At 44.6% G+C, this 25,324-nt stretch overlaps 2 protein-coding genes and 1 long non-coding RNA gene across 5 annotated transcripts; 1 reads left to right on the forward strand and 2 right to left on the reverse strand.

Moving 5' to 3' along the window:
* Positions 1-93: 93 nt before the first annotated feature.
* rgn (regucalcin) lies at positions 94-3,862 on the reverse strand. 3 transcript variants are annotated; one of them, XM_024443697.2, is made up of 8 exons: positions 3,713-3,861; positions 2,624-2,785; positions 2,162-2,344; positions 1,951-2,051; positions 1,673-1,787; positions 1,466-1,597; positions 1,171-1,325; positions 94-373 (listed from the first exon to the last, which is right to left on the reverse strand). In XM_024443697.2, the coding sequence occupies exons 2-8, from the start codon at positions 2,781-2,783 to the stop codon at positions 323-325; spliced, it is 897 nt and encodes a 298-aa protein (XP_024299465.2). In that variant the 5' UTR covers positions 2,784-2,785; positions 3,713-3,861; the 3' UTR covers positions 94-322. The 3 variants fall into 3 exon arrangements, with proteins under 3 accessions (XP_024299465.2, XP_024299464.2, XP_024299462.2); XM_024443696.2 differs by having other exon boundaries at positions 1,466-1,787; positions 3,713-3,862; XM_024443694.2 differs by lacking the exon at positions 3,713-3,861 and having other exon boundaries at positions 1,466-1,787; positions 2,624-3,357.
* Positions 3,863-4,184: 322 nt separating this feature from the next.
* Positions 4,185-23,001, reverse strand: vps16 (VPS16 core subunit of CORVET and HOPS complexes). Its single transcript, XM_042319481.1, has 19 exons — positions 22,784-23,001; positions 22,314-22,402; positions 22,048-22,139; positions 21,824-21,952; positions 21,605-21,749; positions 21,385-21,500; positions 21,177-21,299; positions 15,777-15,922; positions 15,153-15,324; positions 13,061-13,192; positions 12,559-12,722; positions 12,375-12,483; positions 10,941-11,075; positions 10,105-10,311; positions 9,833-10,015; positions 9,357-9,523; positions 5,248-5,344; positions 5,027-5,130; positions 4,185-4,924 (listed from the first exon to the last, which is right to left on the reverse strand). Exons 1-19 carry the CDS (start codon positions 22,831-22,833, stop codon positions 4,780-4,782), a joined length of 2,505 nt encoding a protein of 834 aa, XP_042175415.1. The 5' UTR covers positions 22,834-23,001; the 3' UTR covers positions 4,185-4,779.
* Positions 7,952-8,282, forward strand: LOC121846178. The gene is made up of 3 exons (XR_006083095.1): positions 7,952-7,979; positions 8,065-8,172; positions 8,210-8,282. It is a non-coding gene; the product is annotated as an uncharacterized LOC121846178 (long non-coding RNA).
* Positions 23,002-25,324: the final 2,323 nt, after the last annotated feature.

The following is a 25,324-nucleotide window of genomic DNA, read 5'->3' on the forward strand; positions in this document are numbered from 1 at the left end:
TTCCAGTTACCCCAAGAAAAAAAACGTGACGTCGGGTAGCAATGGCATAACAGTGAGAATTGTCAAAATAAGAGTCCTCATACAAACTACCTATCAATTGTAGCTTTTTTATTGGACAGAAGATATACAATAGCCTACTAATACATGAAGTACAGTAACTATAACTGAGGCATGTTGAGTTTTGCTTAAAATCATAAAGTCACATTATTTTATTTGTGAGATTAGTGGTCAGTGGGCGCAGTTCAGTTGTGCATCCGAGTTACTGGTTGATCATCATGGAATGATTGATAAGGGCCGGTTTTCAGTGTTTCCGTTGTGTCACTCATCCAGTGAATGAATTGGCAGGAATGCCCTTTGCACCCAGGCCTGTGATCTGCAAGGAGAATAAAACACAGGCTGAATAAAACCCACCCCAGTGGTGGTCGGTGCCGTTTCAGATGAGGGAGGAATATATTTTATATTTATGAGCATGGCCTTATTTCTAATACAGCATATTGGATGACTGTCATTCATATTCCATTTGCCCAGCTCATTGCAACCAATAGATTTAGGCTACTAAACTACTAGCCAGATGTTTGAGTAGTCTAAATTAGGTAAGTGAAAGTGAAAAATTACAATGAAATATGCCTACAACAGCTCTCTCTCTCCCTCTTTCTCTCTGATGCTTCTCAAATTTTTAAGTAATTAATTTGTTAAAAACTGTTCAATTATAGTCTTTCTCTCTCTTTGAGTCAACTACTCCCCACATTTCATGCACTGCAGTGCTAGCTAGCTGTAGCTTATGCTTTCAGTACTAGATTCATTCTCTGATCCTTTGACTGGGTGGACAACATGTCAGTTCTTGCTGCAAGAACTCTGATATGTTGGAGGTCCTCTGGAAGTCGTCATGATTATGAAAGGGGGTGCGAACCATGAGTCTCCTAGGTTTTGTATTGAAGTCAATGTACTTAGAGGGGGATAGAAAATAGCTGTCCTCTGGCTACACCATGGTGCTACCACAGAGTGCTGTTCAGGCTACTGTAGACCATTACAATGTGAATACATTCAGTATAGTTTTATCTAAAAAGGATAACTTTTTTAATGTTTCACTTTTTTTTATTTTCTGAAATTTACTGCGTAGGATGGTCCTCCCCTTCCTCCTCCGAGGAGCCTCCACTGACACACACGTACCCTAAAGACACATCCTGCCTGCGGTTGCTTGGCCATGTCTGCCTCATCCATTCCCTTACAGGCTGAGGTCACGTACAGGTCTGAATAGTCTCTACCCCCGAAACAACATGATGTTGTCTTATCCACCGGTAGCTTCACTGTCTGCAAACGCACCCCTGAGAAGAGGGGGAGGGAAGATGGAGAGGGAGAAATGAGAGAGGGAGGCAGCAGAGGGAGAGATTGGTGGTTTTTACCTTCATATTACAATATACTGTGACTGTTACGCACTGACACATGTAGGCATGTACACACACACCTGTCTGTGGGTCAATCTGTATCACTCTGCCTCCACTGTAACAGGCGACCCAGAGTCTACCGTCTGCGTCAATACACATGCCATCAGGAATCCCCTCCCCCTCGTCCATCTTATACACCATCCGCCGATTACCTACACACACACACACGGCTGTCGATGTAGTACAAGGTTTATGTGTGTGTGTGTGTGTGTGTGTGTGTCCCTCACTGATACTCCCGGTGTTGATGTCATAGTTGAAAGCTTCCACAGTGTAGGTGAGGCTGTCTATGTAGTAGAAGGTTTTGTGGTCCAGAGACCAGTCCAGACCGTTTGAGATGTCCACCTGGTCAAATAATAAAAATAGCAACATAAATGATAGCTTCAGTCTCTACTCATCTAATACCTTATAGGATTAGTCTTTGGTACTGTTTATCTCACACTAACACTTAACTGTTTATGCTAGAAACGATCATTGAGAACATTCCACTTCCACCCTTATGTGTCACCTGATTGAAATGTTTGACTACAATGTGGTCCTTGTTCAGGGAGAACAGAGAACCCTGCTTCAGCTCTAGAACTGTAGGACGTTCCTCTATCGCCATGGTACCTGACAGAACACAGTTAACAGAACATTTACATGGAACACAAAACAGATGCGGTAGAAGAGAGGTTGATGGATTAATGGATTGTCAAATTAATTGATCTATCAATCTCTACCTGCAAAGAGGCGTCCAGCAGGGTCCACCTTGCCGTCATTAAAGCGGTTGTTGGGTTTGTCTTCATCGATGACAGCGATGGTGGAGATGGACTTGGACTCCCAGTCCAGCGCTCCAAAACTCCGTCCCTCTCCGATCACATAGCCTCCAGACCGTCGGGGGACCGCACAGCCCACAAACTTCTCTGGGGGGAGGAGTGGGGATTGGAGGAAGAGAAGAGAGGGAAAAGGTGAGGAGCAGGGAGAGGGACGGGGGGAGTTGGAAACAGGGAGGGTTGTAAAAATACAAATACAGAACATGACAGGAGTATAAGGTGTGCTGTTGCTACCTCAGAGCCCAAACAACCCGTATGAAGAACAAACTGGATCTACAAAATAGAAGTTCAAAGAAAAATATTTTTACTGAACCTTAGAGGTTATGACATGTTCACCCAGGGTCACAGCTGCCTTTCTGATTGGTTTACCTGTGGCCACTGTCTCTTTCTGTTTGGTTGCTGGGTTCCAGCGGTGGATCTTCTGTCCTGATATGTCCACAAAGAGCAGAGTTCCTTCTTTCTCCTCCCACACCGGCCCTTCTCCAATCTCACACCGCTCTTTCACCACACACTCCACCTTCACAGACATGACTAAAGCAATTTGACACACACACACACACACACACACACACACACACACACACACACACACACACACAGTAGCCCAGGGGCATCATGCACCCCAAGAATCTGAGTGTAATATTCGTAGTGTAAACATACTGAATTGTAATTGTATGCATTTTACCGCCGTATCATACTGCGCTATGATTGGTTAAGACCACACAGGTGGTGAGGCCATCTTCAGTTGATCATGGTTGGAGACACGTGAACATGCCAGTTATAGCTAGTTAATAAAGAGCTGAGTTTAGAAATATCCTGTATGTTATTATTTTGTACGAAGCGCGCAAAACAAGACACTGAGGGGGCAAAGTACCCAAGGATGGCTGGGGGAGGTCCAGGTCTTTTAGATTTACCACTAAAAGTAGATCACTTTTGCAACAAACAGTCAAATTGAAGTCTAAAACATCTGGTTTCCCATAAAACGTTTTTTTCTCCCCCCAAGATAGTTACTCTTAATATACAATAATGTACAAAACATTAAGAACACCTGCTCTTTCCATTACATAAACCAGGTGAAAGTTATGATCCCTTATTAAATTCACTTCATATCAGTGTAGATGAAGGGGAGGAGAAAGGTTAAATAATGATTTTTAAGCCTTGAGACACGGATTGTGTATTTGTGCCAGAGAGTGAATGGGCAAGACAAAAAATGTGCCTTTGAACAGGGTACTCTGCGAGTTATACACGGTAGCCTGCACGGCTGTTGAATTCTCTCTTAGGCAGCGAGTGAACTTCTAATTTACTCACTCTCATTTCTATAAGTAGCCCCCATATAAATGACTGCACTACGCCGATTTGTTTAGACTTTTAGCCAACAGTTGGCTAGGATACTATAACTTGCAACTTTGTTTATGATTTCTCAGAAAACAACACATCGTACAGACACGGATACATTACCTGTTTTATACGCCGAAGTCGCCTGAAGAGTTTCTGAATCACGTGACAGCAAGTGTCTCGTCGCTCACAGACAGACAGTCATAGACAAACAGACCATGTGACAGGGGTAGTCCCGCTCCCCCAGCGGTACCTCTTTCTCAACTGAAAACGTATGCCGTCAGCAAAAAAAAAAAAGAGTCGTAAATTTGGACCATAAATTCCTATTTATACTGTAACATTTGACATGAACCCCCCCACACACACACACACAGTAGGCCTGTAGTTACGGTATAGCTGTTGAATGTCGTCTATCCACTTTTATGCACCTTTTCTGACCTGATGCTTTTACACAATAGCCCACATACAATATGCCCTGTTGATTGTTACAGAAAGCAACAGTAATTTTGAGTTTCTTGTTTTCTCCAGCGGCCTAGTTCCCATAATGTCCCCTATAGGACACCGATCCCATTCCTGAGTACGTGTTCCTCTATCGTTATGTAGCTCCTTTACAAAGGAATGCATTTATTCAATGATACAACATGAGACAATGGTCTGCAGTGTGTGAACACCACCAACATGGTTTCATTAATATGACAATCACATGATCTGGAGAGGAGAGTCAGTAACACAAGCAGCTTACCGCAGACAGTAAATGGGAGCAATCTGTGCTTCTCAATGGTCAAAAGTGGTGTCCCTACTTCTCTCACTTCCTTCATTTGAACAGATTTGAAAACACAGGATATACAATATGAATGCAATTCATTGCGAATTGAGATGATCTCACTGCATCTCTTGGCTAAAACAGACAGTCGAGAGGCACATTTCTTTCATGATTGGTATAGTATGGGAGTGCTGTTGATATCAGCTTGTCTAAGCTGTGTGTGTGTGTGTGTGTGTGTTGGAATGTCTTTCTTTCCCAAATCACTCCTTCCCCTCCAAACGTAGTTGAAGAAGGACATAGGCTGGAGCTGAGGTGAATGGTGGTTGACGGGTCACTTTTCAACAGCAACAGTTCTTAGTGCTTTTTTGATAGGGCTCACTTTTTTGTCAATGAGATATTTTGTGGTTTGAATAGGATTTCAGGAAGGTCACTTTTTGGCAGCAGTGGATCTGGCTCGGTTGAGTCTCTCCAGCAGGGCTCGGTCTGTGGTGGGAGAACAGCGGGACAGGACAGTGCTGATCTCTCCTTCACTCCTCCTCTCTATAGCTGCCTCGGCTGCCCCCTCCAGATCACTGACAAGGAGAGAGAAGGATAAAGAGAGAGAAGGATAAAGAGAGAGAGGAGTTTAGCTTCTGCACACTGACACACACACACACACACACAAACAAACTCACCCTATGGCCAGGTGGGCTTTGACCTTTTGCTCTGGGGTCACCTTGGAAACATACTTTTTGGCCTCGTACTTATTGTGTTGTTTCACACACACCTCCACAAAGGGCTAAGAGAGAAAGAGAGAGGTTAGTTACATAACTAAAGTTGTATAAAGGTTATAAATGACTGGTCAAGTAGCCTATTGGATGAATAACATTGTATAAAGGTTATATAAACAACATACTAGATAGCCGATGGGGGACTTCTTGCTCTTAGCAAATTTCTCCATCTCTTCCCAATCATCCTTCTCTGCCAGAGCGGTCAGCTTCAGCCACCAGTACCTGACCACAGTGACATCATCAATAAAGGACTCTACAGTGACGTCATCGAGAAGGGACTACACAGTGACGGCAATGTGTCGTTTTATCTCATCTTGATTATTGTCCAGTCATATGGTCAGGTGCTACAAGAAAGACCTAGCTAAGCTGCAACTGGCCCAGAACAGAGGGGCACGTCTTGCTTTTCATTGTAATGAGAGGGCTAATATAAATAACATGCATGCCAGTCTCTCTTGGATAAGAGTTGAGGAGAGATTGACTGCATAGTTGTTAAAAAAAAAGAAGTTATGTCAAATTAGACCATGACAATGTTCTCAAAGTGTTGTCTCATTATTAGTGTTGTCTCATCGCTCTCTGGTTTTACACACAGCTCTGACACGTTCTTACCCCACCAGACCTGCCACCAGGGGTCTTTTCACAGTCTGCAGGTCCAGAACAAATTCAAGGAAACGTACAGTATTATATAGAGCCATGATTGCATGAAACTCCCATCTCATATAAAACGCAAATGAACAGCAAACCTGTTTTTTTTTTAAAAACCAAGTAAAACAACAGCTCATGGCACAACGCCTCTCCCCAATGTGACCTACCTGTTGTGTGTATGTACTGACATGTATGTGTAACTGATAGATACACACACAGACTACATGTTAATGTTTTAAAATGTACACTACCGTTAAAAAGTTTGGGGTCACATAGAAATGTTCTTGTTTTTTAAAGAAAATAAAAAAAATTGTCCATTAAAATAACATCAAATTGATCAGAAATACAGTGTAGACATTGTTAATGTTGTAAATTACTATTGTAGCTGGAAACGGCAGAATTTATGGAATATCTACATAGACCTACAGAGGCCCATTATCAGCAACCATCACTCCTGTGTTCCAATGGCACGTTGTGTTAGCTAATCCAAGTGTATTATTTTAAAAAGGCTAATTGATCATTAGAAAACCCTTTTTCAATTATGTTAGCACAGCTGAAAACTGTTGTTCTGATTAAAGAAGCAATAAAACTGGCCTTCTTTAGACTAATTGAGTATCTGGAGCATCAGCATTTCTGGATTCGATTACAGGCTCAAAATGGCCAGAAACAAAGAACGTTCTTCTGAAACTCGTCAGTCTATTCTTGTTCTGAGAAATGAAGGCTATTCCATGTGAGAAATTGCCAAGAAACTGAAGGTCTCGTACAATGCTGTGTACTAATCCCTTCACAGAACACCACAAACTGGCTCTAACCAGAATAGAAAGAGATGTGGGAGGCCCCGGTGACACAACTGAGCAAGAGGACAAGTACATTAGAGTGTCTAGTTTGAGAAACAGACGCCTCACAAGTTCTCAACTGGCAGCTTCATTAAATAGATGCGACTCTAGGATGCTGGACTTCTAGGCAGCGTTGCAAAGAAAAAGCCATATCTCAGACTGGCCAATCAAAATAAAAGATTAAGATGGGCAAAAGAACACAGACACTGGACAGAGGAACTCTGCCTAGAAGGCCAGCATCCCGGAGTCGCCTTTTCAGTGTTGACGTTGAGACTGGTGTTTTGTGGATACTATTTAATGAAGCTGCCAGTAATGTATTTTTCGTTGTGTCGGACCCCAGTATGGGATCCTAATAAAATTAAATCAAGAATGGACTACACAGTGACGTCATCGATAAGGTACTACACAGTGACGTCATCGATAAGGTACTACACAGTGACGTCATCGATAAGGTACTACACAGTGACGTCATCGATAAGGTACTACACAGTGACGTCATCGATAAGGTACTACACAGTGACGTCATCGATAAGGTACTACACAGTGACGTCATCGATAAGGTACTACACAGTGACGTCATCGATAAGGTACTACACAGTGACGTCATCGATAAGGTACTACACAGTGACGTCATCGGTAAGGTACTACACAGTGACGTCATCGATAAGGTACTACACAGTGACGTCATCGATAAGGTACTACACAGTGACGTCATCGATAAGGTACTACACAGTGACGTCATCGGTAAGGTACTACACAGTGACGTCATCGATAAGGTACTACACAGTGACGTCATCGGTAAGGTACTACACAGTGACGTCATCGGTAAGGTACTACACAGTGGCGTCATCGATAAGGTACTACACAGTGACGTCATCGATAAGGTACTACACAGTGACGTCATCGATAAGGTACTACACAGTGACGTCATCCGTCAGTCGTCATAGGTACTACACAGTACTCATCACAGTGACGTCATCGATAAGGTACTACACAGTGACGTCATCGATAAGGTACTACACAGTGACGTCATCGATAAGGTACTACACAGTGACGTCATCGATAAGGTACTACACAGTGACGTCATCGATAAGGTACTACGTGACGTCATCGATAAGGTACTACACAGTGACGTCATCGATAAGGTACTACACAGTGACGTCATCGATAAGGTACTACACAGTGACGTCATCGATAAGGTACTACACAGTGACGTCATCGGTAAGGTACTACACAGTGACGTCATCGATAAGGTACTACAGTGACGTCATCGATAAGGTACTACACAGTGACGTCATCGATAAGGTACTACACAGTGACGTCATCCGTACTACAGTGACGTCATCGATAAGGTACTACACAGTGACGTCATCGATAAGGTACTACACAGTGACGTCATCGATAAGGTACTACACAGTGACGTCATCGATAAGGGTACTACGTCACAGTGACGTCATCGGTAAGGTACTACACAGTGACGTCATCGATAAGGTACTACACAGTGACGTCATCGATAAGGTACTACACAGTGACGTCATCGATAAGGTACTACACAGTGACGTCATCGATAAGGTACTACAGACGTATCGATAGGTACACGTGACGTAAGGTACTACACAGTGACGTCATCGGTAAGGTACTACACAGTGACGTCATCGATAAGGTACTACACAGTGACGTCATCGATAAGGTACTACACAGTGACGTCATCGATAAGGTACTACACACGTCATCGATAAGGTACTACACAGTGACGTCATCGATAAGGTACTACACAGTGACGTCATCGATAAGGTACTACACAGTGACGTCATCGATAAGGTACTACACAGTGACGTCATCGATAAGGTACTACACAGTGACGTCATCGATAAGGTACTACACAGTGACGTCATCGATAAGGTACTACACAGTGACGTCATCGATAAGGTACTACACAGTGACGTCATCGATAAGGTACTACACAGTGACGTCATCGATAAGGTACTACACAGTGACGTCATCGATAAGGTACTACACAGTGACGTCATCGATAAGGTACTACACAGTGACGTCATCGATAAGGTACTACACAGTGACGTCATCGATAAGGTACTACACAGTGACGTCATCGATAAGGTACTACACAGTGACGTCATCGATAAGGTACTACACAGTGACGTCATCGATAAGGTACTACACAGTGACGTCATCGGTAAGGTACTACACAGTGACGTCATCGATAAGGTACTACACAGTGACGCGTCATCGGTAAGGTACTACACAGTGACGTCATCGATAAGGTACTACACAGTGACGTCATCGATAAGGTACTACACAGTGACGTCATCGATAAGGTACTACACAGTGACGTCATCGATAAGGTACTACACAGTGACGTCATCGATAAGGTACTACACAGTGACGTCATCGATAAGGTACTACACAGTGACGTCATCGATAAGGTACTACACAGTGACGTCATCGATAAGGTACTACACAGTGACGTGTTCAATATGCGACAACACAGTGACGTTATGCAGCGTTCAAAACAACTGGGAAATCTATGACTTCCGAGCGTTCAAGACAACTGGGAACTCAGGGGGGAAACAAGCTGTGAACCATTTTGAACGGTCATCCAACTCACAATTCCAAGTCAGAAACTTTGTAGAACTCAAACATTCCGACCTGAAGATCACTGACGTTATGATTTGACCTTGTTTTTTCCCCCCAGAGTTCCCAGGTGTCTTGAAAGCTGCATAACACACATCCCTTACCTTTTGTCTGGCACCCTGAAGTCCCTGTAGAGCTGCTCAGCCTGCTTGTGGAAGTTGGAGGTGAGGAGGGCATGCAGAGTCTCCTGGAGAGACAGGCCCAGCAGAGCCTCTCCCTTCTCATCCAGACGCCTCTGGAAACGTAGCAGCTTCATCTCCTCCTCTGTCGCCTGGGGCAGGCAGGGGGGGGAGAGAGAGAGAGAGAGAGAGAGCGCGAGAGAGACAGAGAGAGAGACAGACAGAGTCAGACAGAGAGAGACAGACAGAGACAGACAGACAGATACAGACAGAGACAGACAGAGACAGACAGAGACAGACAGACAGACAGAGACAGACAGACAGAGAGCACTATAATAATGAGACAACATTTTGAGAACATTGTCATGATCTAATTTACATGTTCATTTTTGGTCGAAAGTGCTAATGCTGTTCAGAGCCTGGTGAGATCAAATCTGCACTTAAAACTGTCTGGGTCTCACCTTGGCTGCAAACTCGTTCTTGGCCTTGTTGTACTCGTCCACAGCACTCTGCAGCAGAGACAGGCGAGCCTCCAGCTTCTTCTCCTTGTAACTGGCCTTGACGTAGAAGTTACCCAGCTCCTGATGGTCATCGTCTTGGTTGAACAGATCCTTCAGTGTGTCCTGTTCCTGGTGCTTACAGAACTAACACACACACAGATTAAACCACATTGTGTGCGTGTGTAACTGTGTGTAGAGTCTTGAGTTGTGTGTGTGTGTGTCTGTGACTATACCTGCCGGTAGAGGCTCAGAGCTACCGGTTGGTTTCTGAGCGTCATGAAGAAGTCTCCTCTGTTCATCTCGTTCTTCAGGTATGTCACCACCGTGTAAACCAGGTCTGTGTCTCCACTCTCTATAGCTTTACTCAGGGCCAGTTGACTCCTCTTCATCTTCAGTAGAAGGGGGACCTGCTCCCCAGAACGAGGCTCAAACTCCAACAACTAGACCCAGAGAGAGGCAGAAATAATTGGAAGGAGACAGGGTGGTGACAGAGGGAGAGAGAGGAGACAGGGTGGTGACAGAGAGAAAGAGGAGACAGGGTGGTGACAGAGGGAAAGAGAGGAGACAGGGTGGTGACAGAGGGAGAGAGAGGAGACAGGGTGGTGGGAGAGGGAGAGAGAGGAGACAGGGTGGTGACAGAGGGAAAGAGAGGAGACAGGGTGGTGACAGAGGGAAAGAGAGGAGACAGGGTGGTGACAGAGGGAGAGAGAGGAGACAGGGTGGTGACAGAGGGAAAGAGAGGAGACAGGGTGGTGACAGAGGGAGAGAGAGGAGACAGGGTGGTGGGAGAGGGAGAGAGAGGAAAGGGTGGTGGGAGAGGGAAAGAGGAGACAGGGTGGTGGGAGAGGGAGAGAGAGGGTGGTGGGAGAGGGAGAGAGAGGAGAGGGGAAGAGTATTGTCAAGGTAACATTCCCAATGATACACCTCTGTGAACATGTTCAATCCATCCAAATGATGTCTTTTGGATTGCCTCTTTAATCACTCTCTCTTGTGTTGGGAAGCCTGTGAGGCTAGGGTGTGGCTGTCCCTTGATAGTCAGTTCAGGCCTGCTGGTGTGTGTGTGTGGTACCTTGATGGCCAGTTCCGTCCTGCCACACTCATATGCTCTGGCAGCGATCTCAGAGTAGGAGATTCCTGCTGCCTCGCCCAGCTTCACACTGACAGCATGTGCTATGGACTCATCAGGCTCTTCTTTCTGCTGGACCTGAGACAGACAGACACATGTTTTATTTCAATCTCAAGAGATACAGTCCCGGGAAAAACTATCTGCCCCCTTTTCTGAGTTTCTCTATTTTTGATACTGAATGTCATCAGACCTTCAACCAAAACCTAATATTAGATAAAAGGAACCCGAGTTCACAAATAACCCCAAAAATATATATTTTGTTTTCATTAACAAAGTTACGTAACACCCAATGCCCCTGAAAAAGTACTTGCCCCCTTACACTCAACAACTGGTTGTGCCACCTTTAGCTGCAATGACTCCAACCAAACACTTCCTGTAGTTGTTGATCAATCTCTCACATCACTGTGGAGGAACTTTGGTCCACTCTTCCATACATGAACTGCTTGTTTCAAGTCCTGCCACAACATCTCAGTTGGGATTAGGTCTGGACTTGGACTAGGCCATTACAAAACTTCAAATTTGTTGCTTTTTAGCCATTTTCATGTAGACTTGAATTTGTGTTTTGGATCATTGTCTTTCTGCGTGACCCAGCTGTGCTTCAGCTAACAGATGGATGGCCTGACATTCTCCTGTAGAATTCTCTGATACAGAGCAGAATACATGATTCCTTCTATTAAGGCAAGTCGTCCAGGTCCGGAGGCAGCAAAGCATCCCCAAACCATCCCACCACCACGCATGAGGTTCTTACTGTGAAATGCAGTGTTTGGTTTTCACCAGACATAATGGGACCCATGTCATCCAAAAAGTTGACTCAAGTTTGACAAAACAAAGCACCTGGATGATCATCAAGACTCTTGGAAGAATGTTCTATGGACAGATGAGTCAAAAGTATCACTTTTTGGTCAAAGTCCAGACCTAATCCCAACTGAGATGTTGTGGCAGGACTTGAAACAAGCAGTTAATGCTTAAAAACCCACAAATGTCACTGAGTTACAGCAGTTCTGTATGGAAGAGTGGGACAAAATTCCTCCACAGCGGTGTGAGAGATATATCAACAACTACAGGAAGTGTTTGGTTGGAGTCATTGCAGCTAAAGGTGGCACAACCAGTTATTGAGTGTAAGGGGGCAAGTACTTTTTCACACAGGGGCATTGGGTGTTACGTAACTTTGTTAATGAACAATGTCATTGTGTCATTTGTGAACTCAGGTTCCCTTTGTCTAATATTAGGTTTTGGTTGAAGATCTGATAAGATTCAGTATTAAAAATATGCAAAAGTAGAGAACATTTTAATGGGGGCAAATCCTTTTTCACAGCACTGTACCTGTTAGAACAAGTTAAGAACATACATGCAGTAAAATGACCCCCTCTGCCTCACCTTGCAGCAGGCCCAGTGTTTGAGGACTCTGCTGACTCCCTGGTACTCTGGTGTCTTCAGATAGCGACAGATCTCAATGGCCAGGGGATACAGCTTACGGTACACCAACCTGTTTAACATGCGTGTACAGAGAGTAAACACACACACACACACTGTGTAAACACACACACACCCGGGGTGTTACCTGTCAATGAGGACCTGAACAGTCATCTGTTTGTACTGTGTGTGTGTGAGGGGGATCCCCACAGTGTACTCCCGGACAGAGTTGAGAACTTTCAGGTCTCGACACATACTGACAAACGGCTCTGGTGGGTAGTTACTGAGAAAACACTTCCCAAAGGACGCAGCCTAGAGGGAGAGAGAGGGTGAGGGAGGGAGAGAGGGTGAGGGAGGGAGGGAGGGAGAGAAGGTGAGGGAGGGAGAGAGAGAGGGTGAGGGAGGGAGGTAGGGAGGGTGAGGGAGGGAGGTAGAGAGGGTGAGGGAGAGAGGGTGAGGGAGAGAGGGGAGAGAGAGAGAGGGAGGGAGAGAGGGTGAGGGAGAAAAACATGAATATATCTGTGGACTGACACATTTTGATCTTCAACTTAACATGCAGGAATAGATGAGAAAGAGAGAGAAGAAGACATAGGGAGAGAGAGAGAGAGAGAGAGCAAAGTAGAGGTAGAGAGAGATAGTGTGTGTCTTACCCTGAGCAGTGTTTTCTGGGTCTCTGGTTCATGTTCATACCCAGCAGCCTCCACACACTGTCTCACCGCTTCCCCCAATACACTCTGTTCCTTTATCTCTCTCAGGTACTCATCTGCCTTCTGACTGGACTTCTACACACACAAAACCATCTCCTCCAGTACATGTATCCAGTAAAGTGAAAAGCTGTTACAGTCACAGGGCCAGACAGACACGGACCTCCCAGACACAGACCTCCCAGACACAGACCTCCCAGACACAGACCTCCCAGACACAGACCTCCCAGACACAGACCTCCCAGACACAGACCTCCCAGACACAGACCTCCCAGACACAGACCTCCCAGACACAGACCTCCCAGACACAGACACATACAGTGCCTTGCGAAAGTATTCGGCCCCCTTGAACTTTGCGACCTTTTGCCACATTTCAGGCTTCAAACATAGATATAAAACTGTATTTTTTTGTGAATAATCAACAACAAGTGGGACACAATCATGAAGTGGAACAACATTTATTGGATATTTCAAACTTTTTTAACAAATCAAAAACTGAAAAATTGGGCGTGCAAAATTATTCAGCCCCTTTACTTTCAGTGCAGCAAACTCTCTCCAGAAGTTCAGTGAGGATCTCTGAATGATCCAATGTTGACCTAAATGACTAATGATGATAAATACAATCCACCTGTGTGTAATCAAGTCTCCGTATAAATGCACATGCACTGTGATAGTCTCAGAGGTCCATTAAAAGCGCAGAGAGCATCATGAAGAACAAGGAACACACCAGGCAGGTCCGAGATACTGTTGTGAAGAAGTTTAAAGCCGGATTTGGATACAAAAAGATTTCCCAAGCTTTAAACATCCCAAGGAGCACTGTGCAAGCGATAATATTGAAATGGAAGGAGTATCAGACCACTGCAAATCTACCAAGACCTGGCCGTCCCTCTAAACTTTCAGCTCATACAAGGAGAAGACTGATCAGAGATGCAGCCAAGAGGCCCATGATCACTCTGGATGAACTGCAGAGATCTACAGCTGAGGTGGGAGACTCTGTCCATAGGACAACAATCAGTCATATATTGTACAAATCTGGCCTTTATGGAAGAGTGGCAAGAAGAAAGCCATTTCTTAAAGATATCCATAAAAAGTGTCGTTTAAAGTTTGCCACAAGCCACCTGGGAGACACACCAAACATGTGGAAGAAGGTGCTCTGGTCAGATGAAACCAAAATTGAACTTTTTGGCAACAATGCAAAACGTTATGTTTGGCGTAAAAGCAACACAGCTCATCACCCTGAACACACCATCCCCACTGTCAAACATGGTGGTGGCAGCATCATGGTTTGGGCCTGCTTTTCTTCAGCAGGGACAGGGAAGATGGTTAAAATTGATGGGAAGATGGATGGAGCCAAATACAGGACCATTCTGGAAGAAAACCTGATGGAGTCTGTAAAAGACCTGAGACTGGGACGGAGATTTGTCTTCCAACAAGACAATGAACCAAAACATAAAGCAAAATAATGGAATGGTTCAAAAATAAACATATCCAGGTGTTAGAATGGCCAAGTCAAAGTCCAGACCTGAATCCAATCGAGAATCTGTGGAAAGAACTGAAAACTGCTGTTCACAAATGCTCTCCATCCAACCTCACTGAGCTCGAGCTGTTTTGCAAGGAGGAATGGGAAAAAATTTCAGTCTCTCGATGTGCAAAACTGATAGAGACATACCCCAAGCGACTTACAGCTGTAATCGCAGCAAAAGGTGGCGCTACAAAGTATTAACTTAAGGGGGCTGAATAATTTTGCACGCCCAATTTTTCAGTTTTTGATTTGTTAAAAAAGTTTGAAATATCCAATAAATGTCGTTCCACTTCATGATTGTGTCCCACTTGTTGTTGATTCTTCACAAAAAAATACAGTTTTATATCTTTATGTTTGAAGCCTGAAATGTGGCAAAAGGTCGCAAAGTTCAAGGGGGGCGAATACTTTCACAAGGCACTGTACCTCCCAGACACAGATCTCCCAGACACAGACACGTACCTCCCAGACACAGATCTCCCAGACACAGACACGTACCTCCCAGACACAGACACGTACCTCGTACTCCTTGTGTGCCTCCAGTAGTAAAGCTCCAGGAGCCATGGAGGCGATTTTAAAGATGTCCTGGCAGGCCGAGGGCACCTCCTGCAGCAGCTCATGCCTGGACCCTCCTACGATCCTCACTCCATCCAGCTCTGCTACACACACACTCTCCTCATCCAGAGTGTATCTAAACACTGGTTAAGGCTCCATGAGAGGGCACACATTTGGATCAGTGGCAGATTTGTATTATGCTTGTGTTGATATGTGAGCAGAATTGCTAACTGTACATTTACTGTCATATTGCTAATTGTACCTTTAACAGTAACAAACCAACAGGAGCAAGCTAGCTGAGCTAACAGGAGCAAGCTAGCTGAGCAATCAGGAGCAAGCTAGCTGAGCAAACAGGAGCAAGCTAGCTGAGCAAACAGGAACAAGCTAGCTGAGCAAACAGGAACAAGCTAGCTGAGCAAACAGGAGCAAGCTAGCTGAGCAAACAGGAACAAGCTAGCTGAGCAAACAGGAACAAGCTAGCTGAGCAAACAGGAACAAGCTAGCTGAGCAAACAGGAACAAGCTAGCTGAGCAAACAGGAACAAGCTAGCTGAGCTAACTTGCATAACTGCTGTGAGCTGAAGGATACTGGATGGTGTCTGTACACTCTCCGGCCACCAGTAGGAGCCTGTCCCACATGATGACCACAGAGGGTTGCTGGCTCTTTGGCCTTCTGCACCAGACCATCTGTTTAGGCGGGGTCCTCACCTTGGTGTCCACCTCACTCAGCTTGTCCTGGGGAACAAACAACAGTCAGTAGTTGACTGCCATAATACACATCTACATTAGACATGTCTGATATACAGGGCCGTGGCTTCTACTGACTATAGAACTTGACCAGGAAAAAACTCTTGGCCCAAAATGGTCAGCACTCCACACCAGAGCTATTTACACTCTACGGCTGCCTGGCAACCTAGATAAGCTGTGATAAGACTGGGAATGCCTGGATGGGTTGAGGTCACAACTTGCAGACTTGTTTACGTGTTGCTGTGCGTTTCGTTGCCAACCTTACTTTGCTACCTGACAACTTTACGGTTTTACTTTTTAATTACCGTTTATATTTTGGGTTTTTCCCTCAACTTATTTTTTTTCCCATTCAACTTTTTCACTCCGGACACTTTATCTGGACATGGTTCGTCAGGACCTCCAACAGCCGAAGCTAAGTAGTAATATTAACATGATGCCTTCTAATTGCAGTCGCTGTACTCATAATATACAGGAGAACAATCGCCTTACGGCGAGGATAGCTGTGCTGCAAGCCCAGCTTCAGACGCAATCCTTAGGCAAGGGTAATTTCAGTGTAGGAAAGGATGAAACAGCATCTGTACCACCAGTAAGTACAGATAGTAGTATAAATCCCCTCGCACGTTCCCCACAGCCGGACAACTTTCTCACGGTTTCTGGAGGGAAATGCTGTAGGAATGCTCAACCGGTGTCGCTCATTCAGCCGACAGAAACTTTCAACCGGTTTTCCCCATTAAGCAACGAAGCCTTCTCTTGTCTCTACTCCTCCCGTTACGGGGTCTGAGACACCGAAGCTTCCCACCATTAGCTCTGACAAATTGAAAACTCTAGTCATTGGCGACTCCATTACCCGCAGTATTAGACTTAAAACGAATCATCCAGCGATCATACACTGTTTACCAGGAGGCAGGGCTACCGACGTTAAGGCTAATCTGAAGATGGTGCTGGCTAAAGCTAAAACTGGCAAGTATAGAGATATTGTTATCCACGTTGGCACCAACAATGTTAGGATGAAACAGTCAGAGATCACCAAGCGCAACATATCTTTCTAGCTGATTTACACGCTGAAGCTGTGCCGGCATCGAGTAATTGTCTCTGGCCCCCTCCCAGTTAGGGGGAGTGATGAGCTCTACAGCAGTCTCACAACTCAATCGCTGGTTGAAAACTGTTTTCTGCCCCTCCCAAAAGACAGAATTTGTAGATAATTGGCCCTCTTTCTGGTACTCACCCACAAACAGGACCAAGCCTGACCTGCTGAGGAGTGACGGACTGGCGGTGTTCGCCTTAGCAATCTCACTAGGATAAAGACCTCCTCCATTCCTGTCATTATTGAAAGAGATCATGATACCTCACATCTCAAAATAGGGCTACTTAATGTTAGATCCCTTACTTCAAAGGCAATTATAGTCAATGAACTAATCACTGATCATAATCTTGATGTGATTGGCCTGACTGAAACATGGCTTATGCCTGATGAATTTACTGTGTTAAATGAGGCCTCACCTCCTGGCTACACTAGTGACCATATCCCCCGTGCATCCCGCAAAGGTGGAGGTGTTGCTAACATGTACGATAGCAAATTTCAATTTACAAAAAAAAAAAGATGTTTTCGTCTTTTGAGCTTCTAGTCATGAAATCTATGCAGCCTACTCAATCACTTTTTCTAGCTACTGTTTACAGGCCTCCTGGGCCATATACAGCGATCCTCATAGAGTTCCTTGAATTCCTATCGGACCTTGTAGTCATAGCAGATAATATTCAAATTTTTGGTGACTTTAATATTCACATGGAAAAGTCCACAGACCCACTCCAAAAGGCTTTCGGAGCCATCATCGACTCAGTGGGTTTTGTCCAACATGTCTCTGGACCTACTCACTGTCACAGTCAAACTCTGGACCTAGTTTTGTCCTATGGAATAAATGTTGTGGATCTTAATGTTTTTCCTCATAATCCTGGACTATCGGACCACCATTTTATTACGTTTGCAATTGCAACAAATAATCTGCTCAGACCCCAACCAAGGAACATCAAAAGTTGTGCTATAAATTCACAGACAACACAAAGATTACTTGATGTCCTTCCAAGGACGCCAATCAGTTAACCACCTAACTGAGGAACTCAATTTAACCTTGCGCAATACCCTAGATGCAGTTGCAACCCTAAAAACATTTCTCATAAGAAACTAGCTCCCTGGTATACTGAAAATATCCGAGCTCTGAAGCAAGCTTCCAGAAAATTGGAACGGAAATGGCGCCACACCAAACTGGAAGTCTTCCGACTAGCTTGGAAAGACAGTACCCTGCAGTACCGAAGAGCCCTTACTGCTGCTGGATCAACCTATTTTTCCAACTTAATTAAGGAAAATAAGAACAATCCGAAATTCCTTTTTGATACTGTCGCAAAGCTAACTAAAAAGCAGCAGTCCCCAAGAGAGGATGGCTTTCACTTCAGCAGTAATAAATTCATTAACTTCTTTGAGGAAAAAAATCATGATTATTAGAAAGCAAATTACAGACTCCTCTTTAAATCTGCGTATTCCTTCAAAGCTCAGTTGTCCTGAGTCTGCACAACTCTGCCAGGACCTAGGATCAAGAGAGAGTTTTAGTACTATATCTCTTGACACAATTATGAAAATAATCATGGCCTCTAAACCTTCAAGCTGCATACTGGACCCTATTCCAACTAAACTACTGAAAGAGCTGCTTCCTGTGCTTGGCTCTCCTATGTTGAACATAATAAACGGCTCTCTATCCACCGGATGTGTACCAAACTCACTAAAAGTGGCAGTAATAAAGCCTCTCTTGAAAAAGCCAAACATTGACCCAGAAAATATTTTTTTTAAACTAAATCGGCCTATATTGAATCTTCCATTCCTCTCAAAAATTTTAGAAAAGGCTGTTGCGCAGCAACTCACTGCCTTCCTGAAAACAAATAATGTATACGAAATGCTTCAGTCTGGTTTTAGACCCCATCATAGCACTGAGACTGCACTTGTTAAGGTGGTAAATTACCTTTTAATGGCATCAGACCGAGGCTCTGCATCTGTCCTCGTGCTCCTAGACCTTAGTGCTGCTTTTGATGCCATCGATCACCACATTCTTTTGGAGAGATTGGAAACCCAATTTGGTCTACACAGACAAGTTCTGGCCTGGTTTAGATCTTATCTGTCGGAAAGATATCAGTTTGTCTCTGTGAATGGTTTGTCCTCTGACAAATCAACTGTAAATGTCGGTGTTCCTCAAGGTTCCGTTTTAGGACCACTATTGTTTTCACTATATATTTTACCTCTTGGGGATGTCATTCGAAAACATAATGTTAACTTTCACTGCTATGCGGATGACACACAGCTGTACATTTCAATGAAACATGGCGAAGCCCCAAAATTGCCCTCGCTAGAAGCATGCGTTTCAGACATAAGGAAGTGGATGGCTGCAAACTTTCTACTTTTAAACTCGGACAAAACAGAGATGATTGTTCTAGGTCCCAAGAAACAAAGAGATCATCTGTTGAATCTGACAATTAATCTTAATGGTTGTACAGTCGTCTCAAATAAAACTGTGAAGGACCTCGGCGTTACTCTGGAACCTGATCTCTCTTTTGAAGAACATATCAAGTCTGTTTCAAGGACAGCTTTTTCCATCTACGTAACATTGCAAAAATCTGAAACTTTGTCCAAAAATGACGCAGAAAAAGTTATCCATGCTTTTGTCATTTCTAGGTTAGACTACTGCAATGCTCTACTTTCCGGCTACCCGGATTAAGCACTAAATAAACTTCAGTTAGTGCTAAATACGGCTGCTAGAATCCTGACTAGAACCAAAAAATGTGATCATATTACTCCAGTGCTAGCCTCCCTACACTGGCTTCCTGTCAACGCAAGAGCTGATTTCAAGGTTTTACTGCTAACCTACAAAGCATTACATGGGCTTGCTCCTACCTATCTCTCCGATTTGGTCCTGCCGTACATACCTACACGTACGCTACGGTCACAAGACGCAGGCCTCCTAATTGCCCCTAGAATTTCTAAGCAAACAGCTGGAGGCAGGGCTTTCTCCTATAGAGCTCAATGTTTATGGAATGGTCTGCCTACCCATGTGAGAGACGCAAACTCGGTCTCAAGCTTTAAGTCTTTACTGAAGACTCATCTCTTCAGTGGGTCATATGATTAAGTGTAGTCTGGCCCAGGAGTGTGAAGGTGAATGGAAAGGCTCTGGAGCAACGAACCGCCCTTGCTGTCTCTGCCTGGCCGGTTCCCCTCTTTCCACTGGTATTCTCTGCCTCTAACCCTATTACAGGGGCTGAGTCACTGGCTTACTAGGGCTCTTTCATACCGTCCCTAGGAGGGGTGCGTCACTTGAGTGGGTTGAGTCACTGATGTGATCTTCCTGTCTGGGTTGGCACCCCCCTTGGGTTGTGCCGTGGCGGAGATCTTTGTGGGCTATACTCGGCCTTGTCTCAGGATGGTAAGTTGGTGGTTGAAGATATCCCTCTAGTGGTGTGGGGGCTGTGCTTTGGCAAAGTGGGTGGGGTTATATCCTTCCTGTTTGGCCCTGTCTGGGGGTGTCTTCGGATGGGGCCACAGTGTCTCCTGACCCCTCCTGTCTCAGCCGCCAGTATTTATGCTGCAGTAGTTTGTGTCGGGGGGCTAGGGTTAGTTTGTTATATCTGGAGTACTTCTCCTGTCCTATCCGGTGTCCTGTGTGAATTTAAGTATGCTCTCTCTAATTCTCTCTTTCTTTCTCTATCTCGGAGGAACTGAGCCCTAGGGCCATGCCTCAGGACTACCGGGCATGATGACTCCTTGCTGTCCCCAGTCCACCTGGCCGTGCTGCTGCTCCAGTTTCAACTGTTCTGCCTGTGATTATTATTATTTGACCATGCTGGTCATTTATGAACATTTGAACATCTTGGCCATGTTCTGTTATAATCTCCACCTGGCACAGCCAGAAGAGGACTGGCCACCCCACATAGCCTGGTTCCTCTCTAGGTTTCTTCCTAGGTTTTGGCCTTTCTAGGGAGTTTTTCCTAGCCACCGTGCTTCTACACCTGCATTGCTTGCTGTTTGGGGTTTTAGGCTGGGTTTCTGTACAGCACTTTGAGATATCAGCTGATGTACGAAGGGCTATATACATAAATTTGATTTGAGGACCACTGGTGTGTATAGACAGTAGATAATACATGGATAATAGTGGAAGCTAGCCACATCATGGAGCCATACAGTATGAGGGATAGTAATCCATGTTACCTTGAGGTTGGCTGAGCCCATCCACAGGTGTCCTGAGTCTGTGAACAGAGCCAGGTACTTATAGCTGAATGACACAGCCATGTTCACGATGCTACAGGCCTGTGGAGAGAGGCCTGGAGGGGTCTGGAACACACACACACACGGTTAGAGGTGAGAGAGAAAGGATGATTAGACACAGTAATGAATAAGTTGTTTGTGTTTGTCTCACCACAGGGGTGCAGGATGTGTTGTCCAGTATGTAGAGGTCAGCTCCGTTGGCCAGCAGCACTTTGGTCTGTCTGTCCTGAGTGAGCACTGCCCAGCAGGAGGGTGCCCCCTGGAGGCCTGGAGGAACAACACACCAATTAATCAATTAAATAGTGACAAATGTCTCTATTCATTTGGAATTGAGGACTGACAGGATTTCACATACACACATGTACACACACCTGGGACTTCCGGGAGTCTCCTCAGCTTCAGGTCGTCAATGTTCGTGGCCAGGGTGAAGCGTGAGGCTCCCGTTACTATGGCGACACCAGTTCCATAGGGTGAGTGGAACACCTTGGCTTCCAGCACCTGGTTTTGAACCACCTCCTGTCAAAGACACAAACACACGTCAGGTGGATGATCATGTTTTTATCATGTTTATTTGTGTTATGTGTGCTCACGTTGCCCATGCTGAAGTGTCTTTTGAAGGCACCAAACAGGTCGTAGATGAGGACAGTGCCATCCTCCTGGATACACAGTAGGTCATCACACACTGTCCAACCCAGCTGTCTCACTGGGCCACTCTTCCACTGGAGAAACAAGAGGGACGGAGGAGAGGGACAGACAGAGAAAGAGTGAATAAGTGTGTCTGTGTGTGTATGAGTGTGTGTGTGTGTGTGTGTACCGGGAAGCTGGCCATGTTCGCGCCTGAGGAGGAATAGATCTCCAGCTGGGGCCGTGCGCTGGAGGAAGGTCTCTGTGGCTGCCTTAGGAGAGCTGAGAGAGATAGATGGAGGGAGTGATAGAGAGAGAAACATGCTTCTTTAATTAGCTATGTGGTTAGAATACACGTTGTAGATTATAAATATACATAAACAATGTGAGTTTCTCCAAATTGTGCAAGTGATTCTCTCTGCTCCATCATATCAGTGTGTGTGTGTGTGTACTCACCGATTGGTCCCCCGTATGGGGCTGCTGCCACCAGACATTCCTTGAGCCCATCTCTCAAGCTCCATCCCATCTCATACAGCTCGATCTTCCTGTACACACACACACACACACACACACACACACACACACACACACACACACACACACACACACACACACACACACACACACACACACACACACACACACACACACACACACACAAAATATGAATGACAGTTGTTACATGATATGCTAGATGGCTAGCTAGGGAAGCCCACATAATTGCAGTGCATTAGCTAATAATATTGAATGTTACTTTGTTTTTACTGAGCAAAGCATTACGGCAAGTAGCAAGGAAGGAAGATGGCTTTAGTGCCAGCCTGACAGAGTTGTCATTTCTTGGTATCTAGCTAGCTAACGTTAGCATTTTGCAAATATTCTGGTCATGTGAGCAAGCTAACACAACAAGCTAGCTAAAATCTGTTTACCTGTAAAACGCTTCCCCGAGCGGATTCCAGTTTGCCGTTATAAATGCCATCCTTCACCCCTAAATTATAACCCTGGCATAAGGTGTGTATGTGTTATTGTTTAGATTCGCCTGTCATCTGACGTTTGGTCGAGAGCAGACAGATTTTCTTCTTCTCTTTACGACGGCGGAGGAAATCCGTTCATTACCGCCAGTAACTGGTTGGAGACTACAGTTTGTGTTTAGCCACTGATATAACAATTATACAGATATTTCATCGGATGGATAAATGTGAAGCATCCGGTTGGCGTTTCCACTCACTACCAAATATGGTAGTGAGTAGGAAGCCAGTGTCCGGCAGTGGGAGAAGCTGGAACAAGATGGATTTTGGCCGAAATTCTGCAAGTTTTCTCATCGATGAAACATTTGATCTCAATACAGTTTTCTGTTCCCAAAACTATAATCTGTTACGAACATAGTGGACTACGTTTTGTAGACTTTACCCTTTGTTAAAGTTGAGAAAAAAATGGCATTGTTTAAAAGGAGTGCAAAGGCGAATTTAGTTCCCTAACGTAAATATGCAAATGTGTGCTACACGCGCCAATAGGATCTCGCTAGGTCGTGCTTGGCTCTGCCCATCTCCTTGCTTGTTCTGCCCACTATGACTCATTTGTTCCCATTTGAAACGACGGGTGGTGGTCAATCTTTGGTTTAGCTCTTAATTTGGTAGGCAAAGCAAAAATCCAAACTCTAAACCAGTGGTCTGGTCGTTCTTCAAGGCATTCCTAGTCGATCATGAAACATTTCTGTAGAAAAGCCAGTGATGACGGCTTGCGCTCATTTTTTAAACTTGTTGTGCTGTTGGCGGTAGGTGCACATAATTCAGAAGCCCTGCGCACCGGGTGGGCAAAGTGGTCACATTTTTAAATCATTTAATCAAAAGACAAACGTTGCCTACCCGAGTTCTGTGGCTTAATCGTGTGTGCCTACTGTGCTGGCCAATCGGATAGCTCAAATCACTGTGACTACAGCTTCCACGACCAATGCCACAGCAAAGTGATACTAGCCAATGTAAGATTTGATAACTTTTAAGACAATGACCAGAGAGAGACTTTCAGAGAAAACAGCAAAGAGCTGCTGTTTTTATGAGTGACTTTTTATTCTGGACTGTCAGCACTGTTTTTATTCAACACTCCTACAAAACATGAAACATGATTTTCTCTACTTCCACTGGTGCTGCAGCTGCAATGAATGAGTAGCCAAGTGAATCGATGCCCTGCGTTTTATTATCATTAGCAACTCCTTGTGTCTATTTTAATATCAAGGAATATTTCACTTTCTCTGGTCATAGGAGCAACATGAATTTGTGCAGATGTGGTGTGACTAGAGTTTCGCCATCAGGTGGAAGACGGAGTCCCCTCTCTCTGGTCAGACTCTCTGGAGGAAAGGAAGGAGAGAGCAGGGACCATGAGAGGCTGACCCTCTGCTGCTCTCTCCTTCGCTGAGACTAATACAGTGTTCAAAACAACTGGGAATCTCTGACTTCAGTGCGTCTCAGACTTCTGTTTTTACCTTTAATCTGTTTTACCTAATCACAGACATCCGACTTCACAACTGGGAACTCTGGGGGAAAAATGTACCAAGAAAAATCGCTTTGAACGGTCATGCAATCATCCAGCATTTTGTAGAGCTCCGACTTTCCAACCTGAAGATGACGTCATCATTTTACCTCTTTTTTTCAGAATCCCGAGTTGTCTTGAAAGCACCATGACAGATGCAGGTCCCATCAGTCCAGTCAAATAAAAAGCAAATTATTTGCACGTTATTTATGTTCAGCTGTGCCTCACAAGTGCTACACCGTCTGATCTATTTTGTTATCAAAGGCTGAGTTTTAAATATAATATGATCTGAGAATAACAATATTAGCCAGCCAGGCATATAGCCAATATGCTGTGATAATGGTCCCATGTTTCATGAGCTGAAATAAAAGATCCCAGATATTTTCCATATGCACAAAAATATTATTTAGCTGAAATTTGGTTTACAGCTCTGTTAGTGAGCATTTCTCCTTTGTCAAGATAATCCATCCACTTTACAGGTGTGGCATATCAAGAAGTTGATGACACAGCATGATTAGTTAATTTTTAAATGTAACCTTTCTTAACCTAGGCAAGTCAGTTAAGAACAAATTCTTATTTACAATGATGGCCAAACCCAGGTGAATTGTGCACTGCCCTATGGCACTCCCAAACACAACTAGTTGTGAAACAGCTTGGATTTGACCCAGGGTGTCTGTAGTGACACCTCAAGCACTGAGATGCAGTGCTTTAGACCACTGCACCACTAGGGAGCACATTTCAATTGACTGATTTCCTTATATGAACTGTAACTCAGTAAAATGGTTGAAATTGTTGCATGTTGCGTTTATATTTCTGTTCAGTATATTAGGGCTACTGCACAAACCCCATTTATTCACAACATTATTAGGTCAATGTAAAAAAAAATGTAAGTCATGTTTACAAAACTGAGCGGTAGATCTTGGCTTGCGTTTTGACTCTGAAAA

This window comes from Oncorhynchus tshawytscha, unplaced genomic scaffold (genome assembly GCF_018296145.1).
Source record: "Oncorhynchus tshawytscha isolate Ot180627B unplaced genomic scaffold, Otsh_v2.0 Un_scaffold_4246_pilon_pilon, whole genome shotgun sequence".
NCBI lineage: Eukaryota > Metazoa > Chordata > Actinopteri > Salmoniformes > Salmonidae > Oncorhynchus > Oncorhynchus tshawytscha.

Coding starts and splice junctions, on each gene's coding strand:
- rgn (XM_024443696.2), bottom strand. CDS start 2,783: ATGTCTGTGAAGGTGGAGTGTGTGGTGAAAGAGCGGTGTGAGATTGGA. Junction 2,345..2,623: donor GAAAGAGACAGTGGCCACAG/GTAAACCAATCA, acceptor TCCTCCCCCCAG/AGAAGTTTGTGGGCTGTGCG. Junction 374..1,170: donor AGGCAGGATGTGTCTTTAGG/GTACGTGTGTGT, acceptor TTCTCCTTGCAG/ATCACAGGCCTGGGTGCAAA.
- vps16 (XM_042319481.1), bottom strand. CDS start 22,833: ATGGCATTTATAACGGCAAACTGGAATCCGCTCGGGGAAGCGTTTTAC. Junction 11,076..12,374: donor AACACTGGGCCTGCTGCAAG/GTGAGGCAGAGG, acceptor TGTCTGTCTCAG/GTCCAGCAGAAAGAAGAGCC. Junction 5,345..9,356: donor TTCAGGGTGCCAGACAAAAG/GTAAGGGATGTG, acceptor CACTGTGGTCAG/GTACTGGTGGCTGAAGCTGA.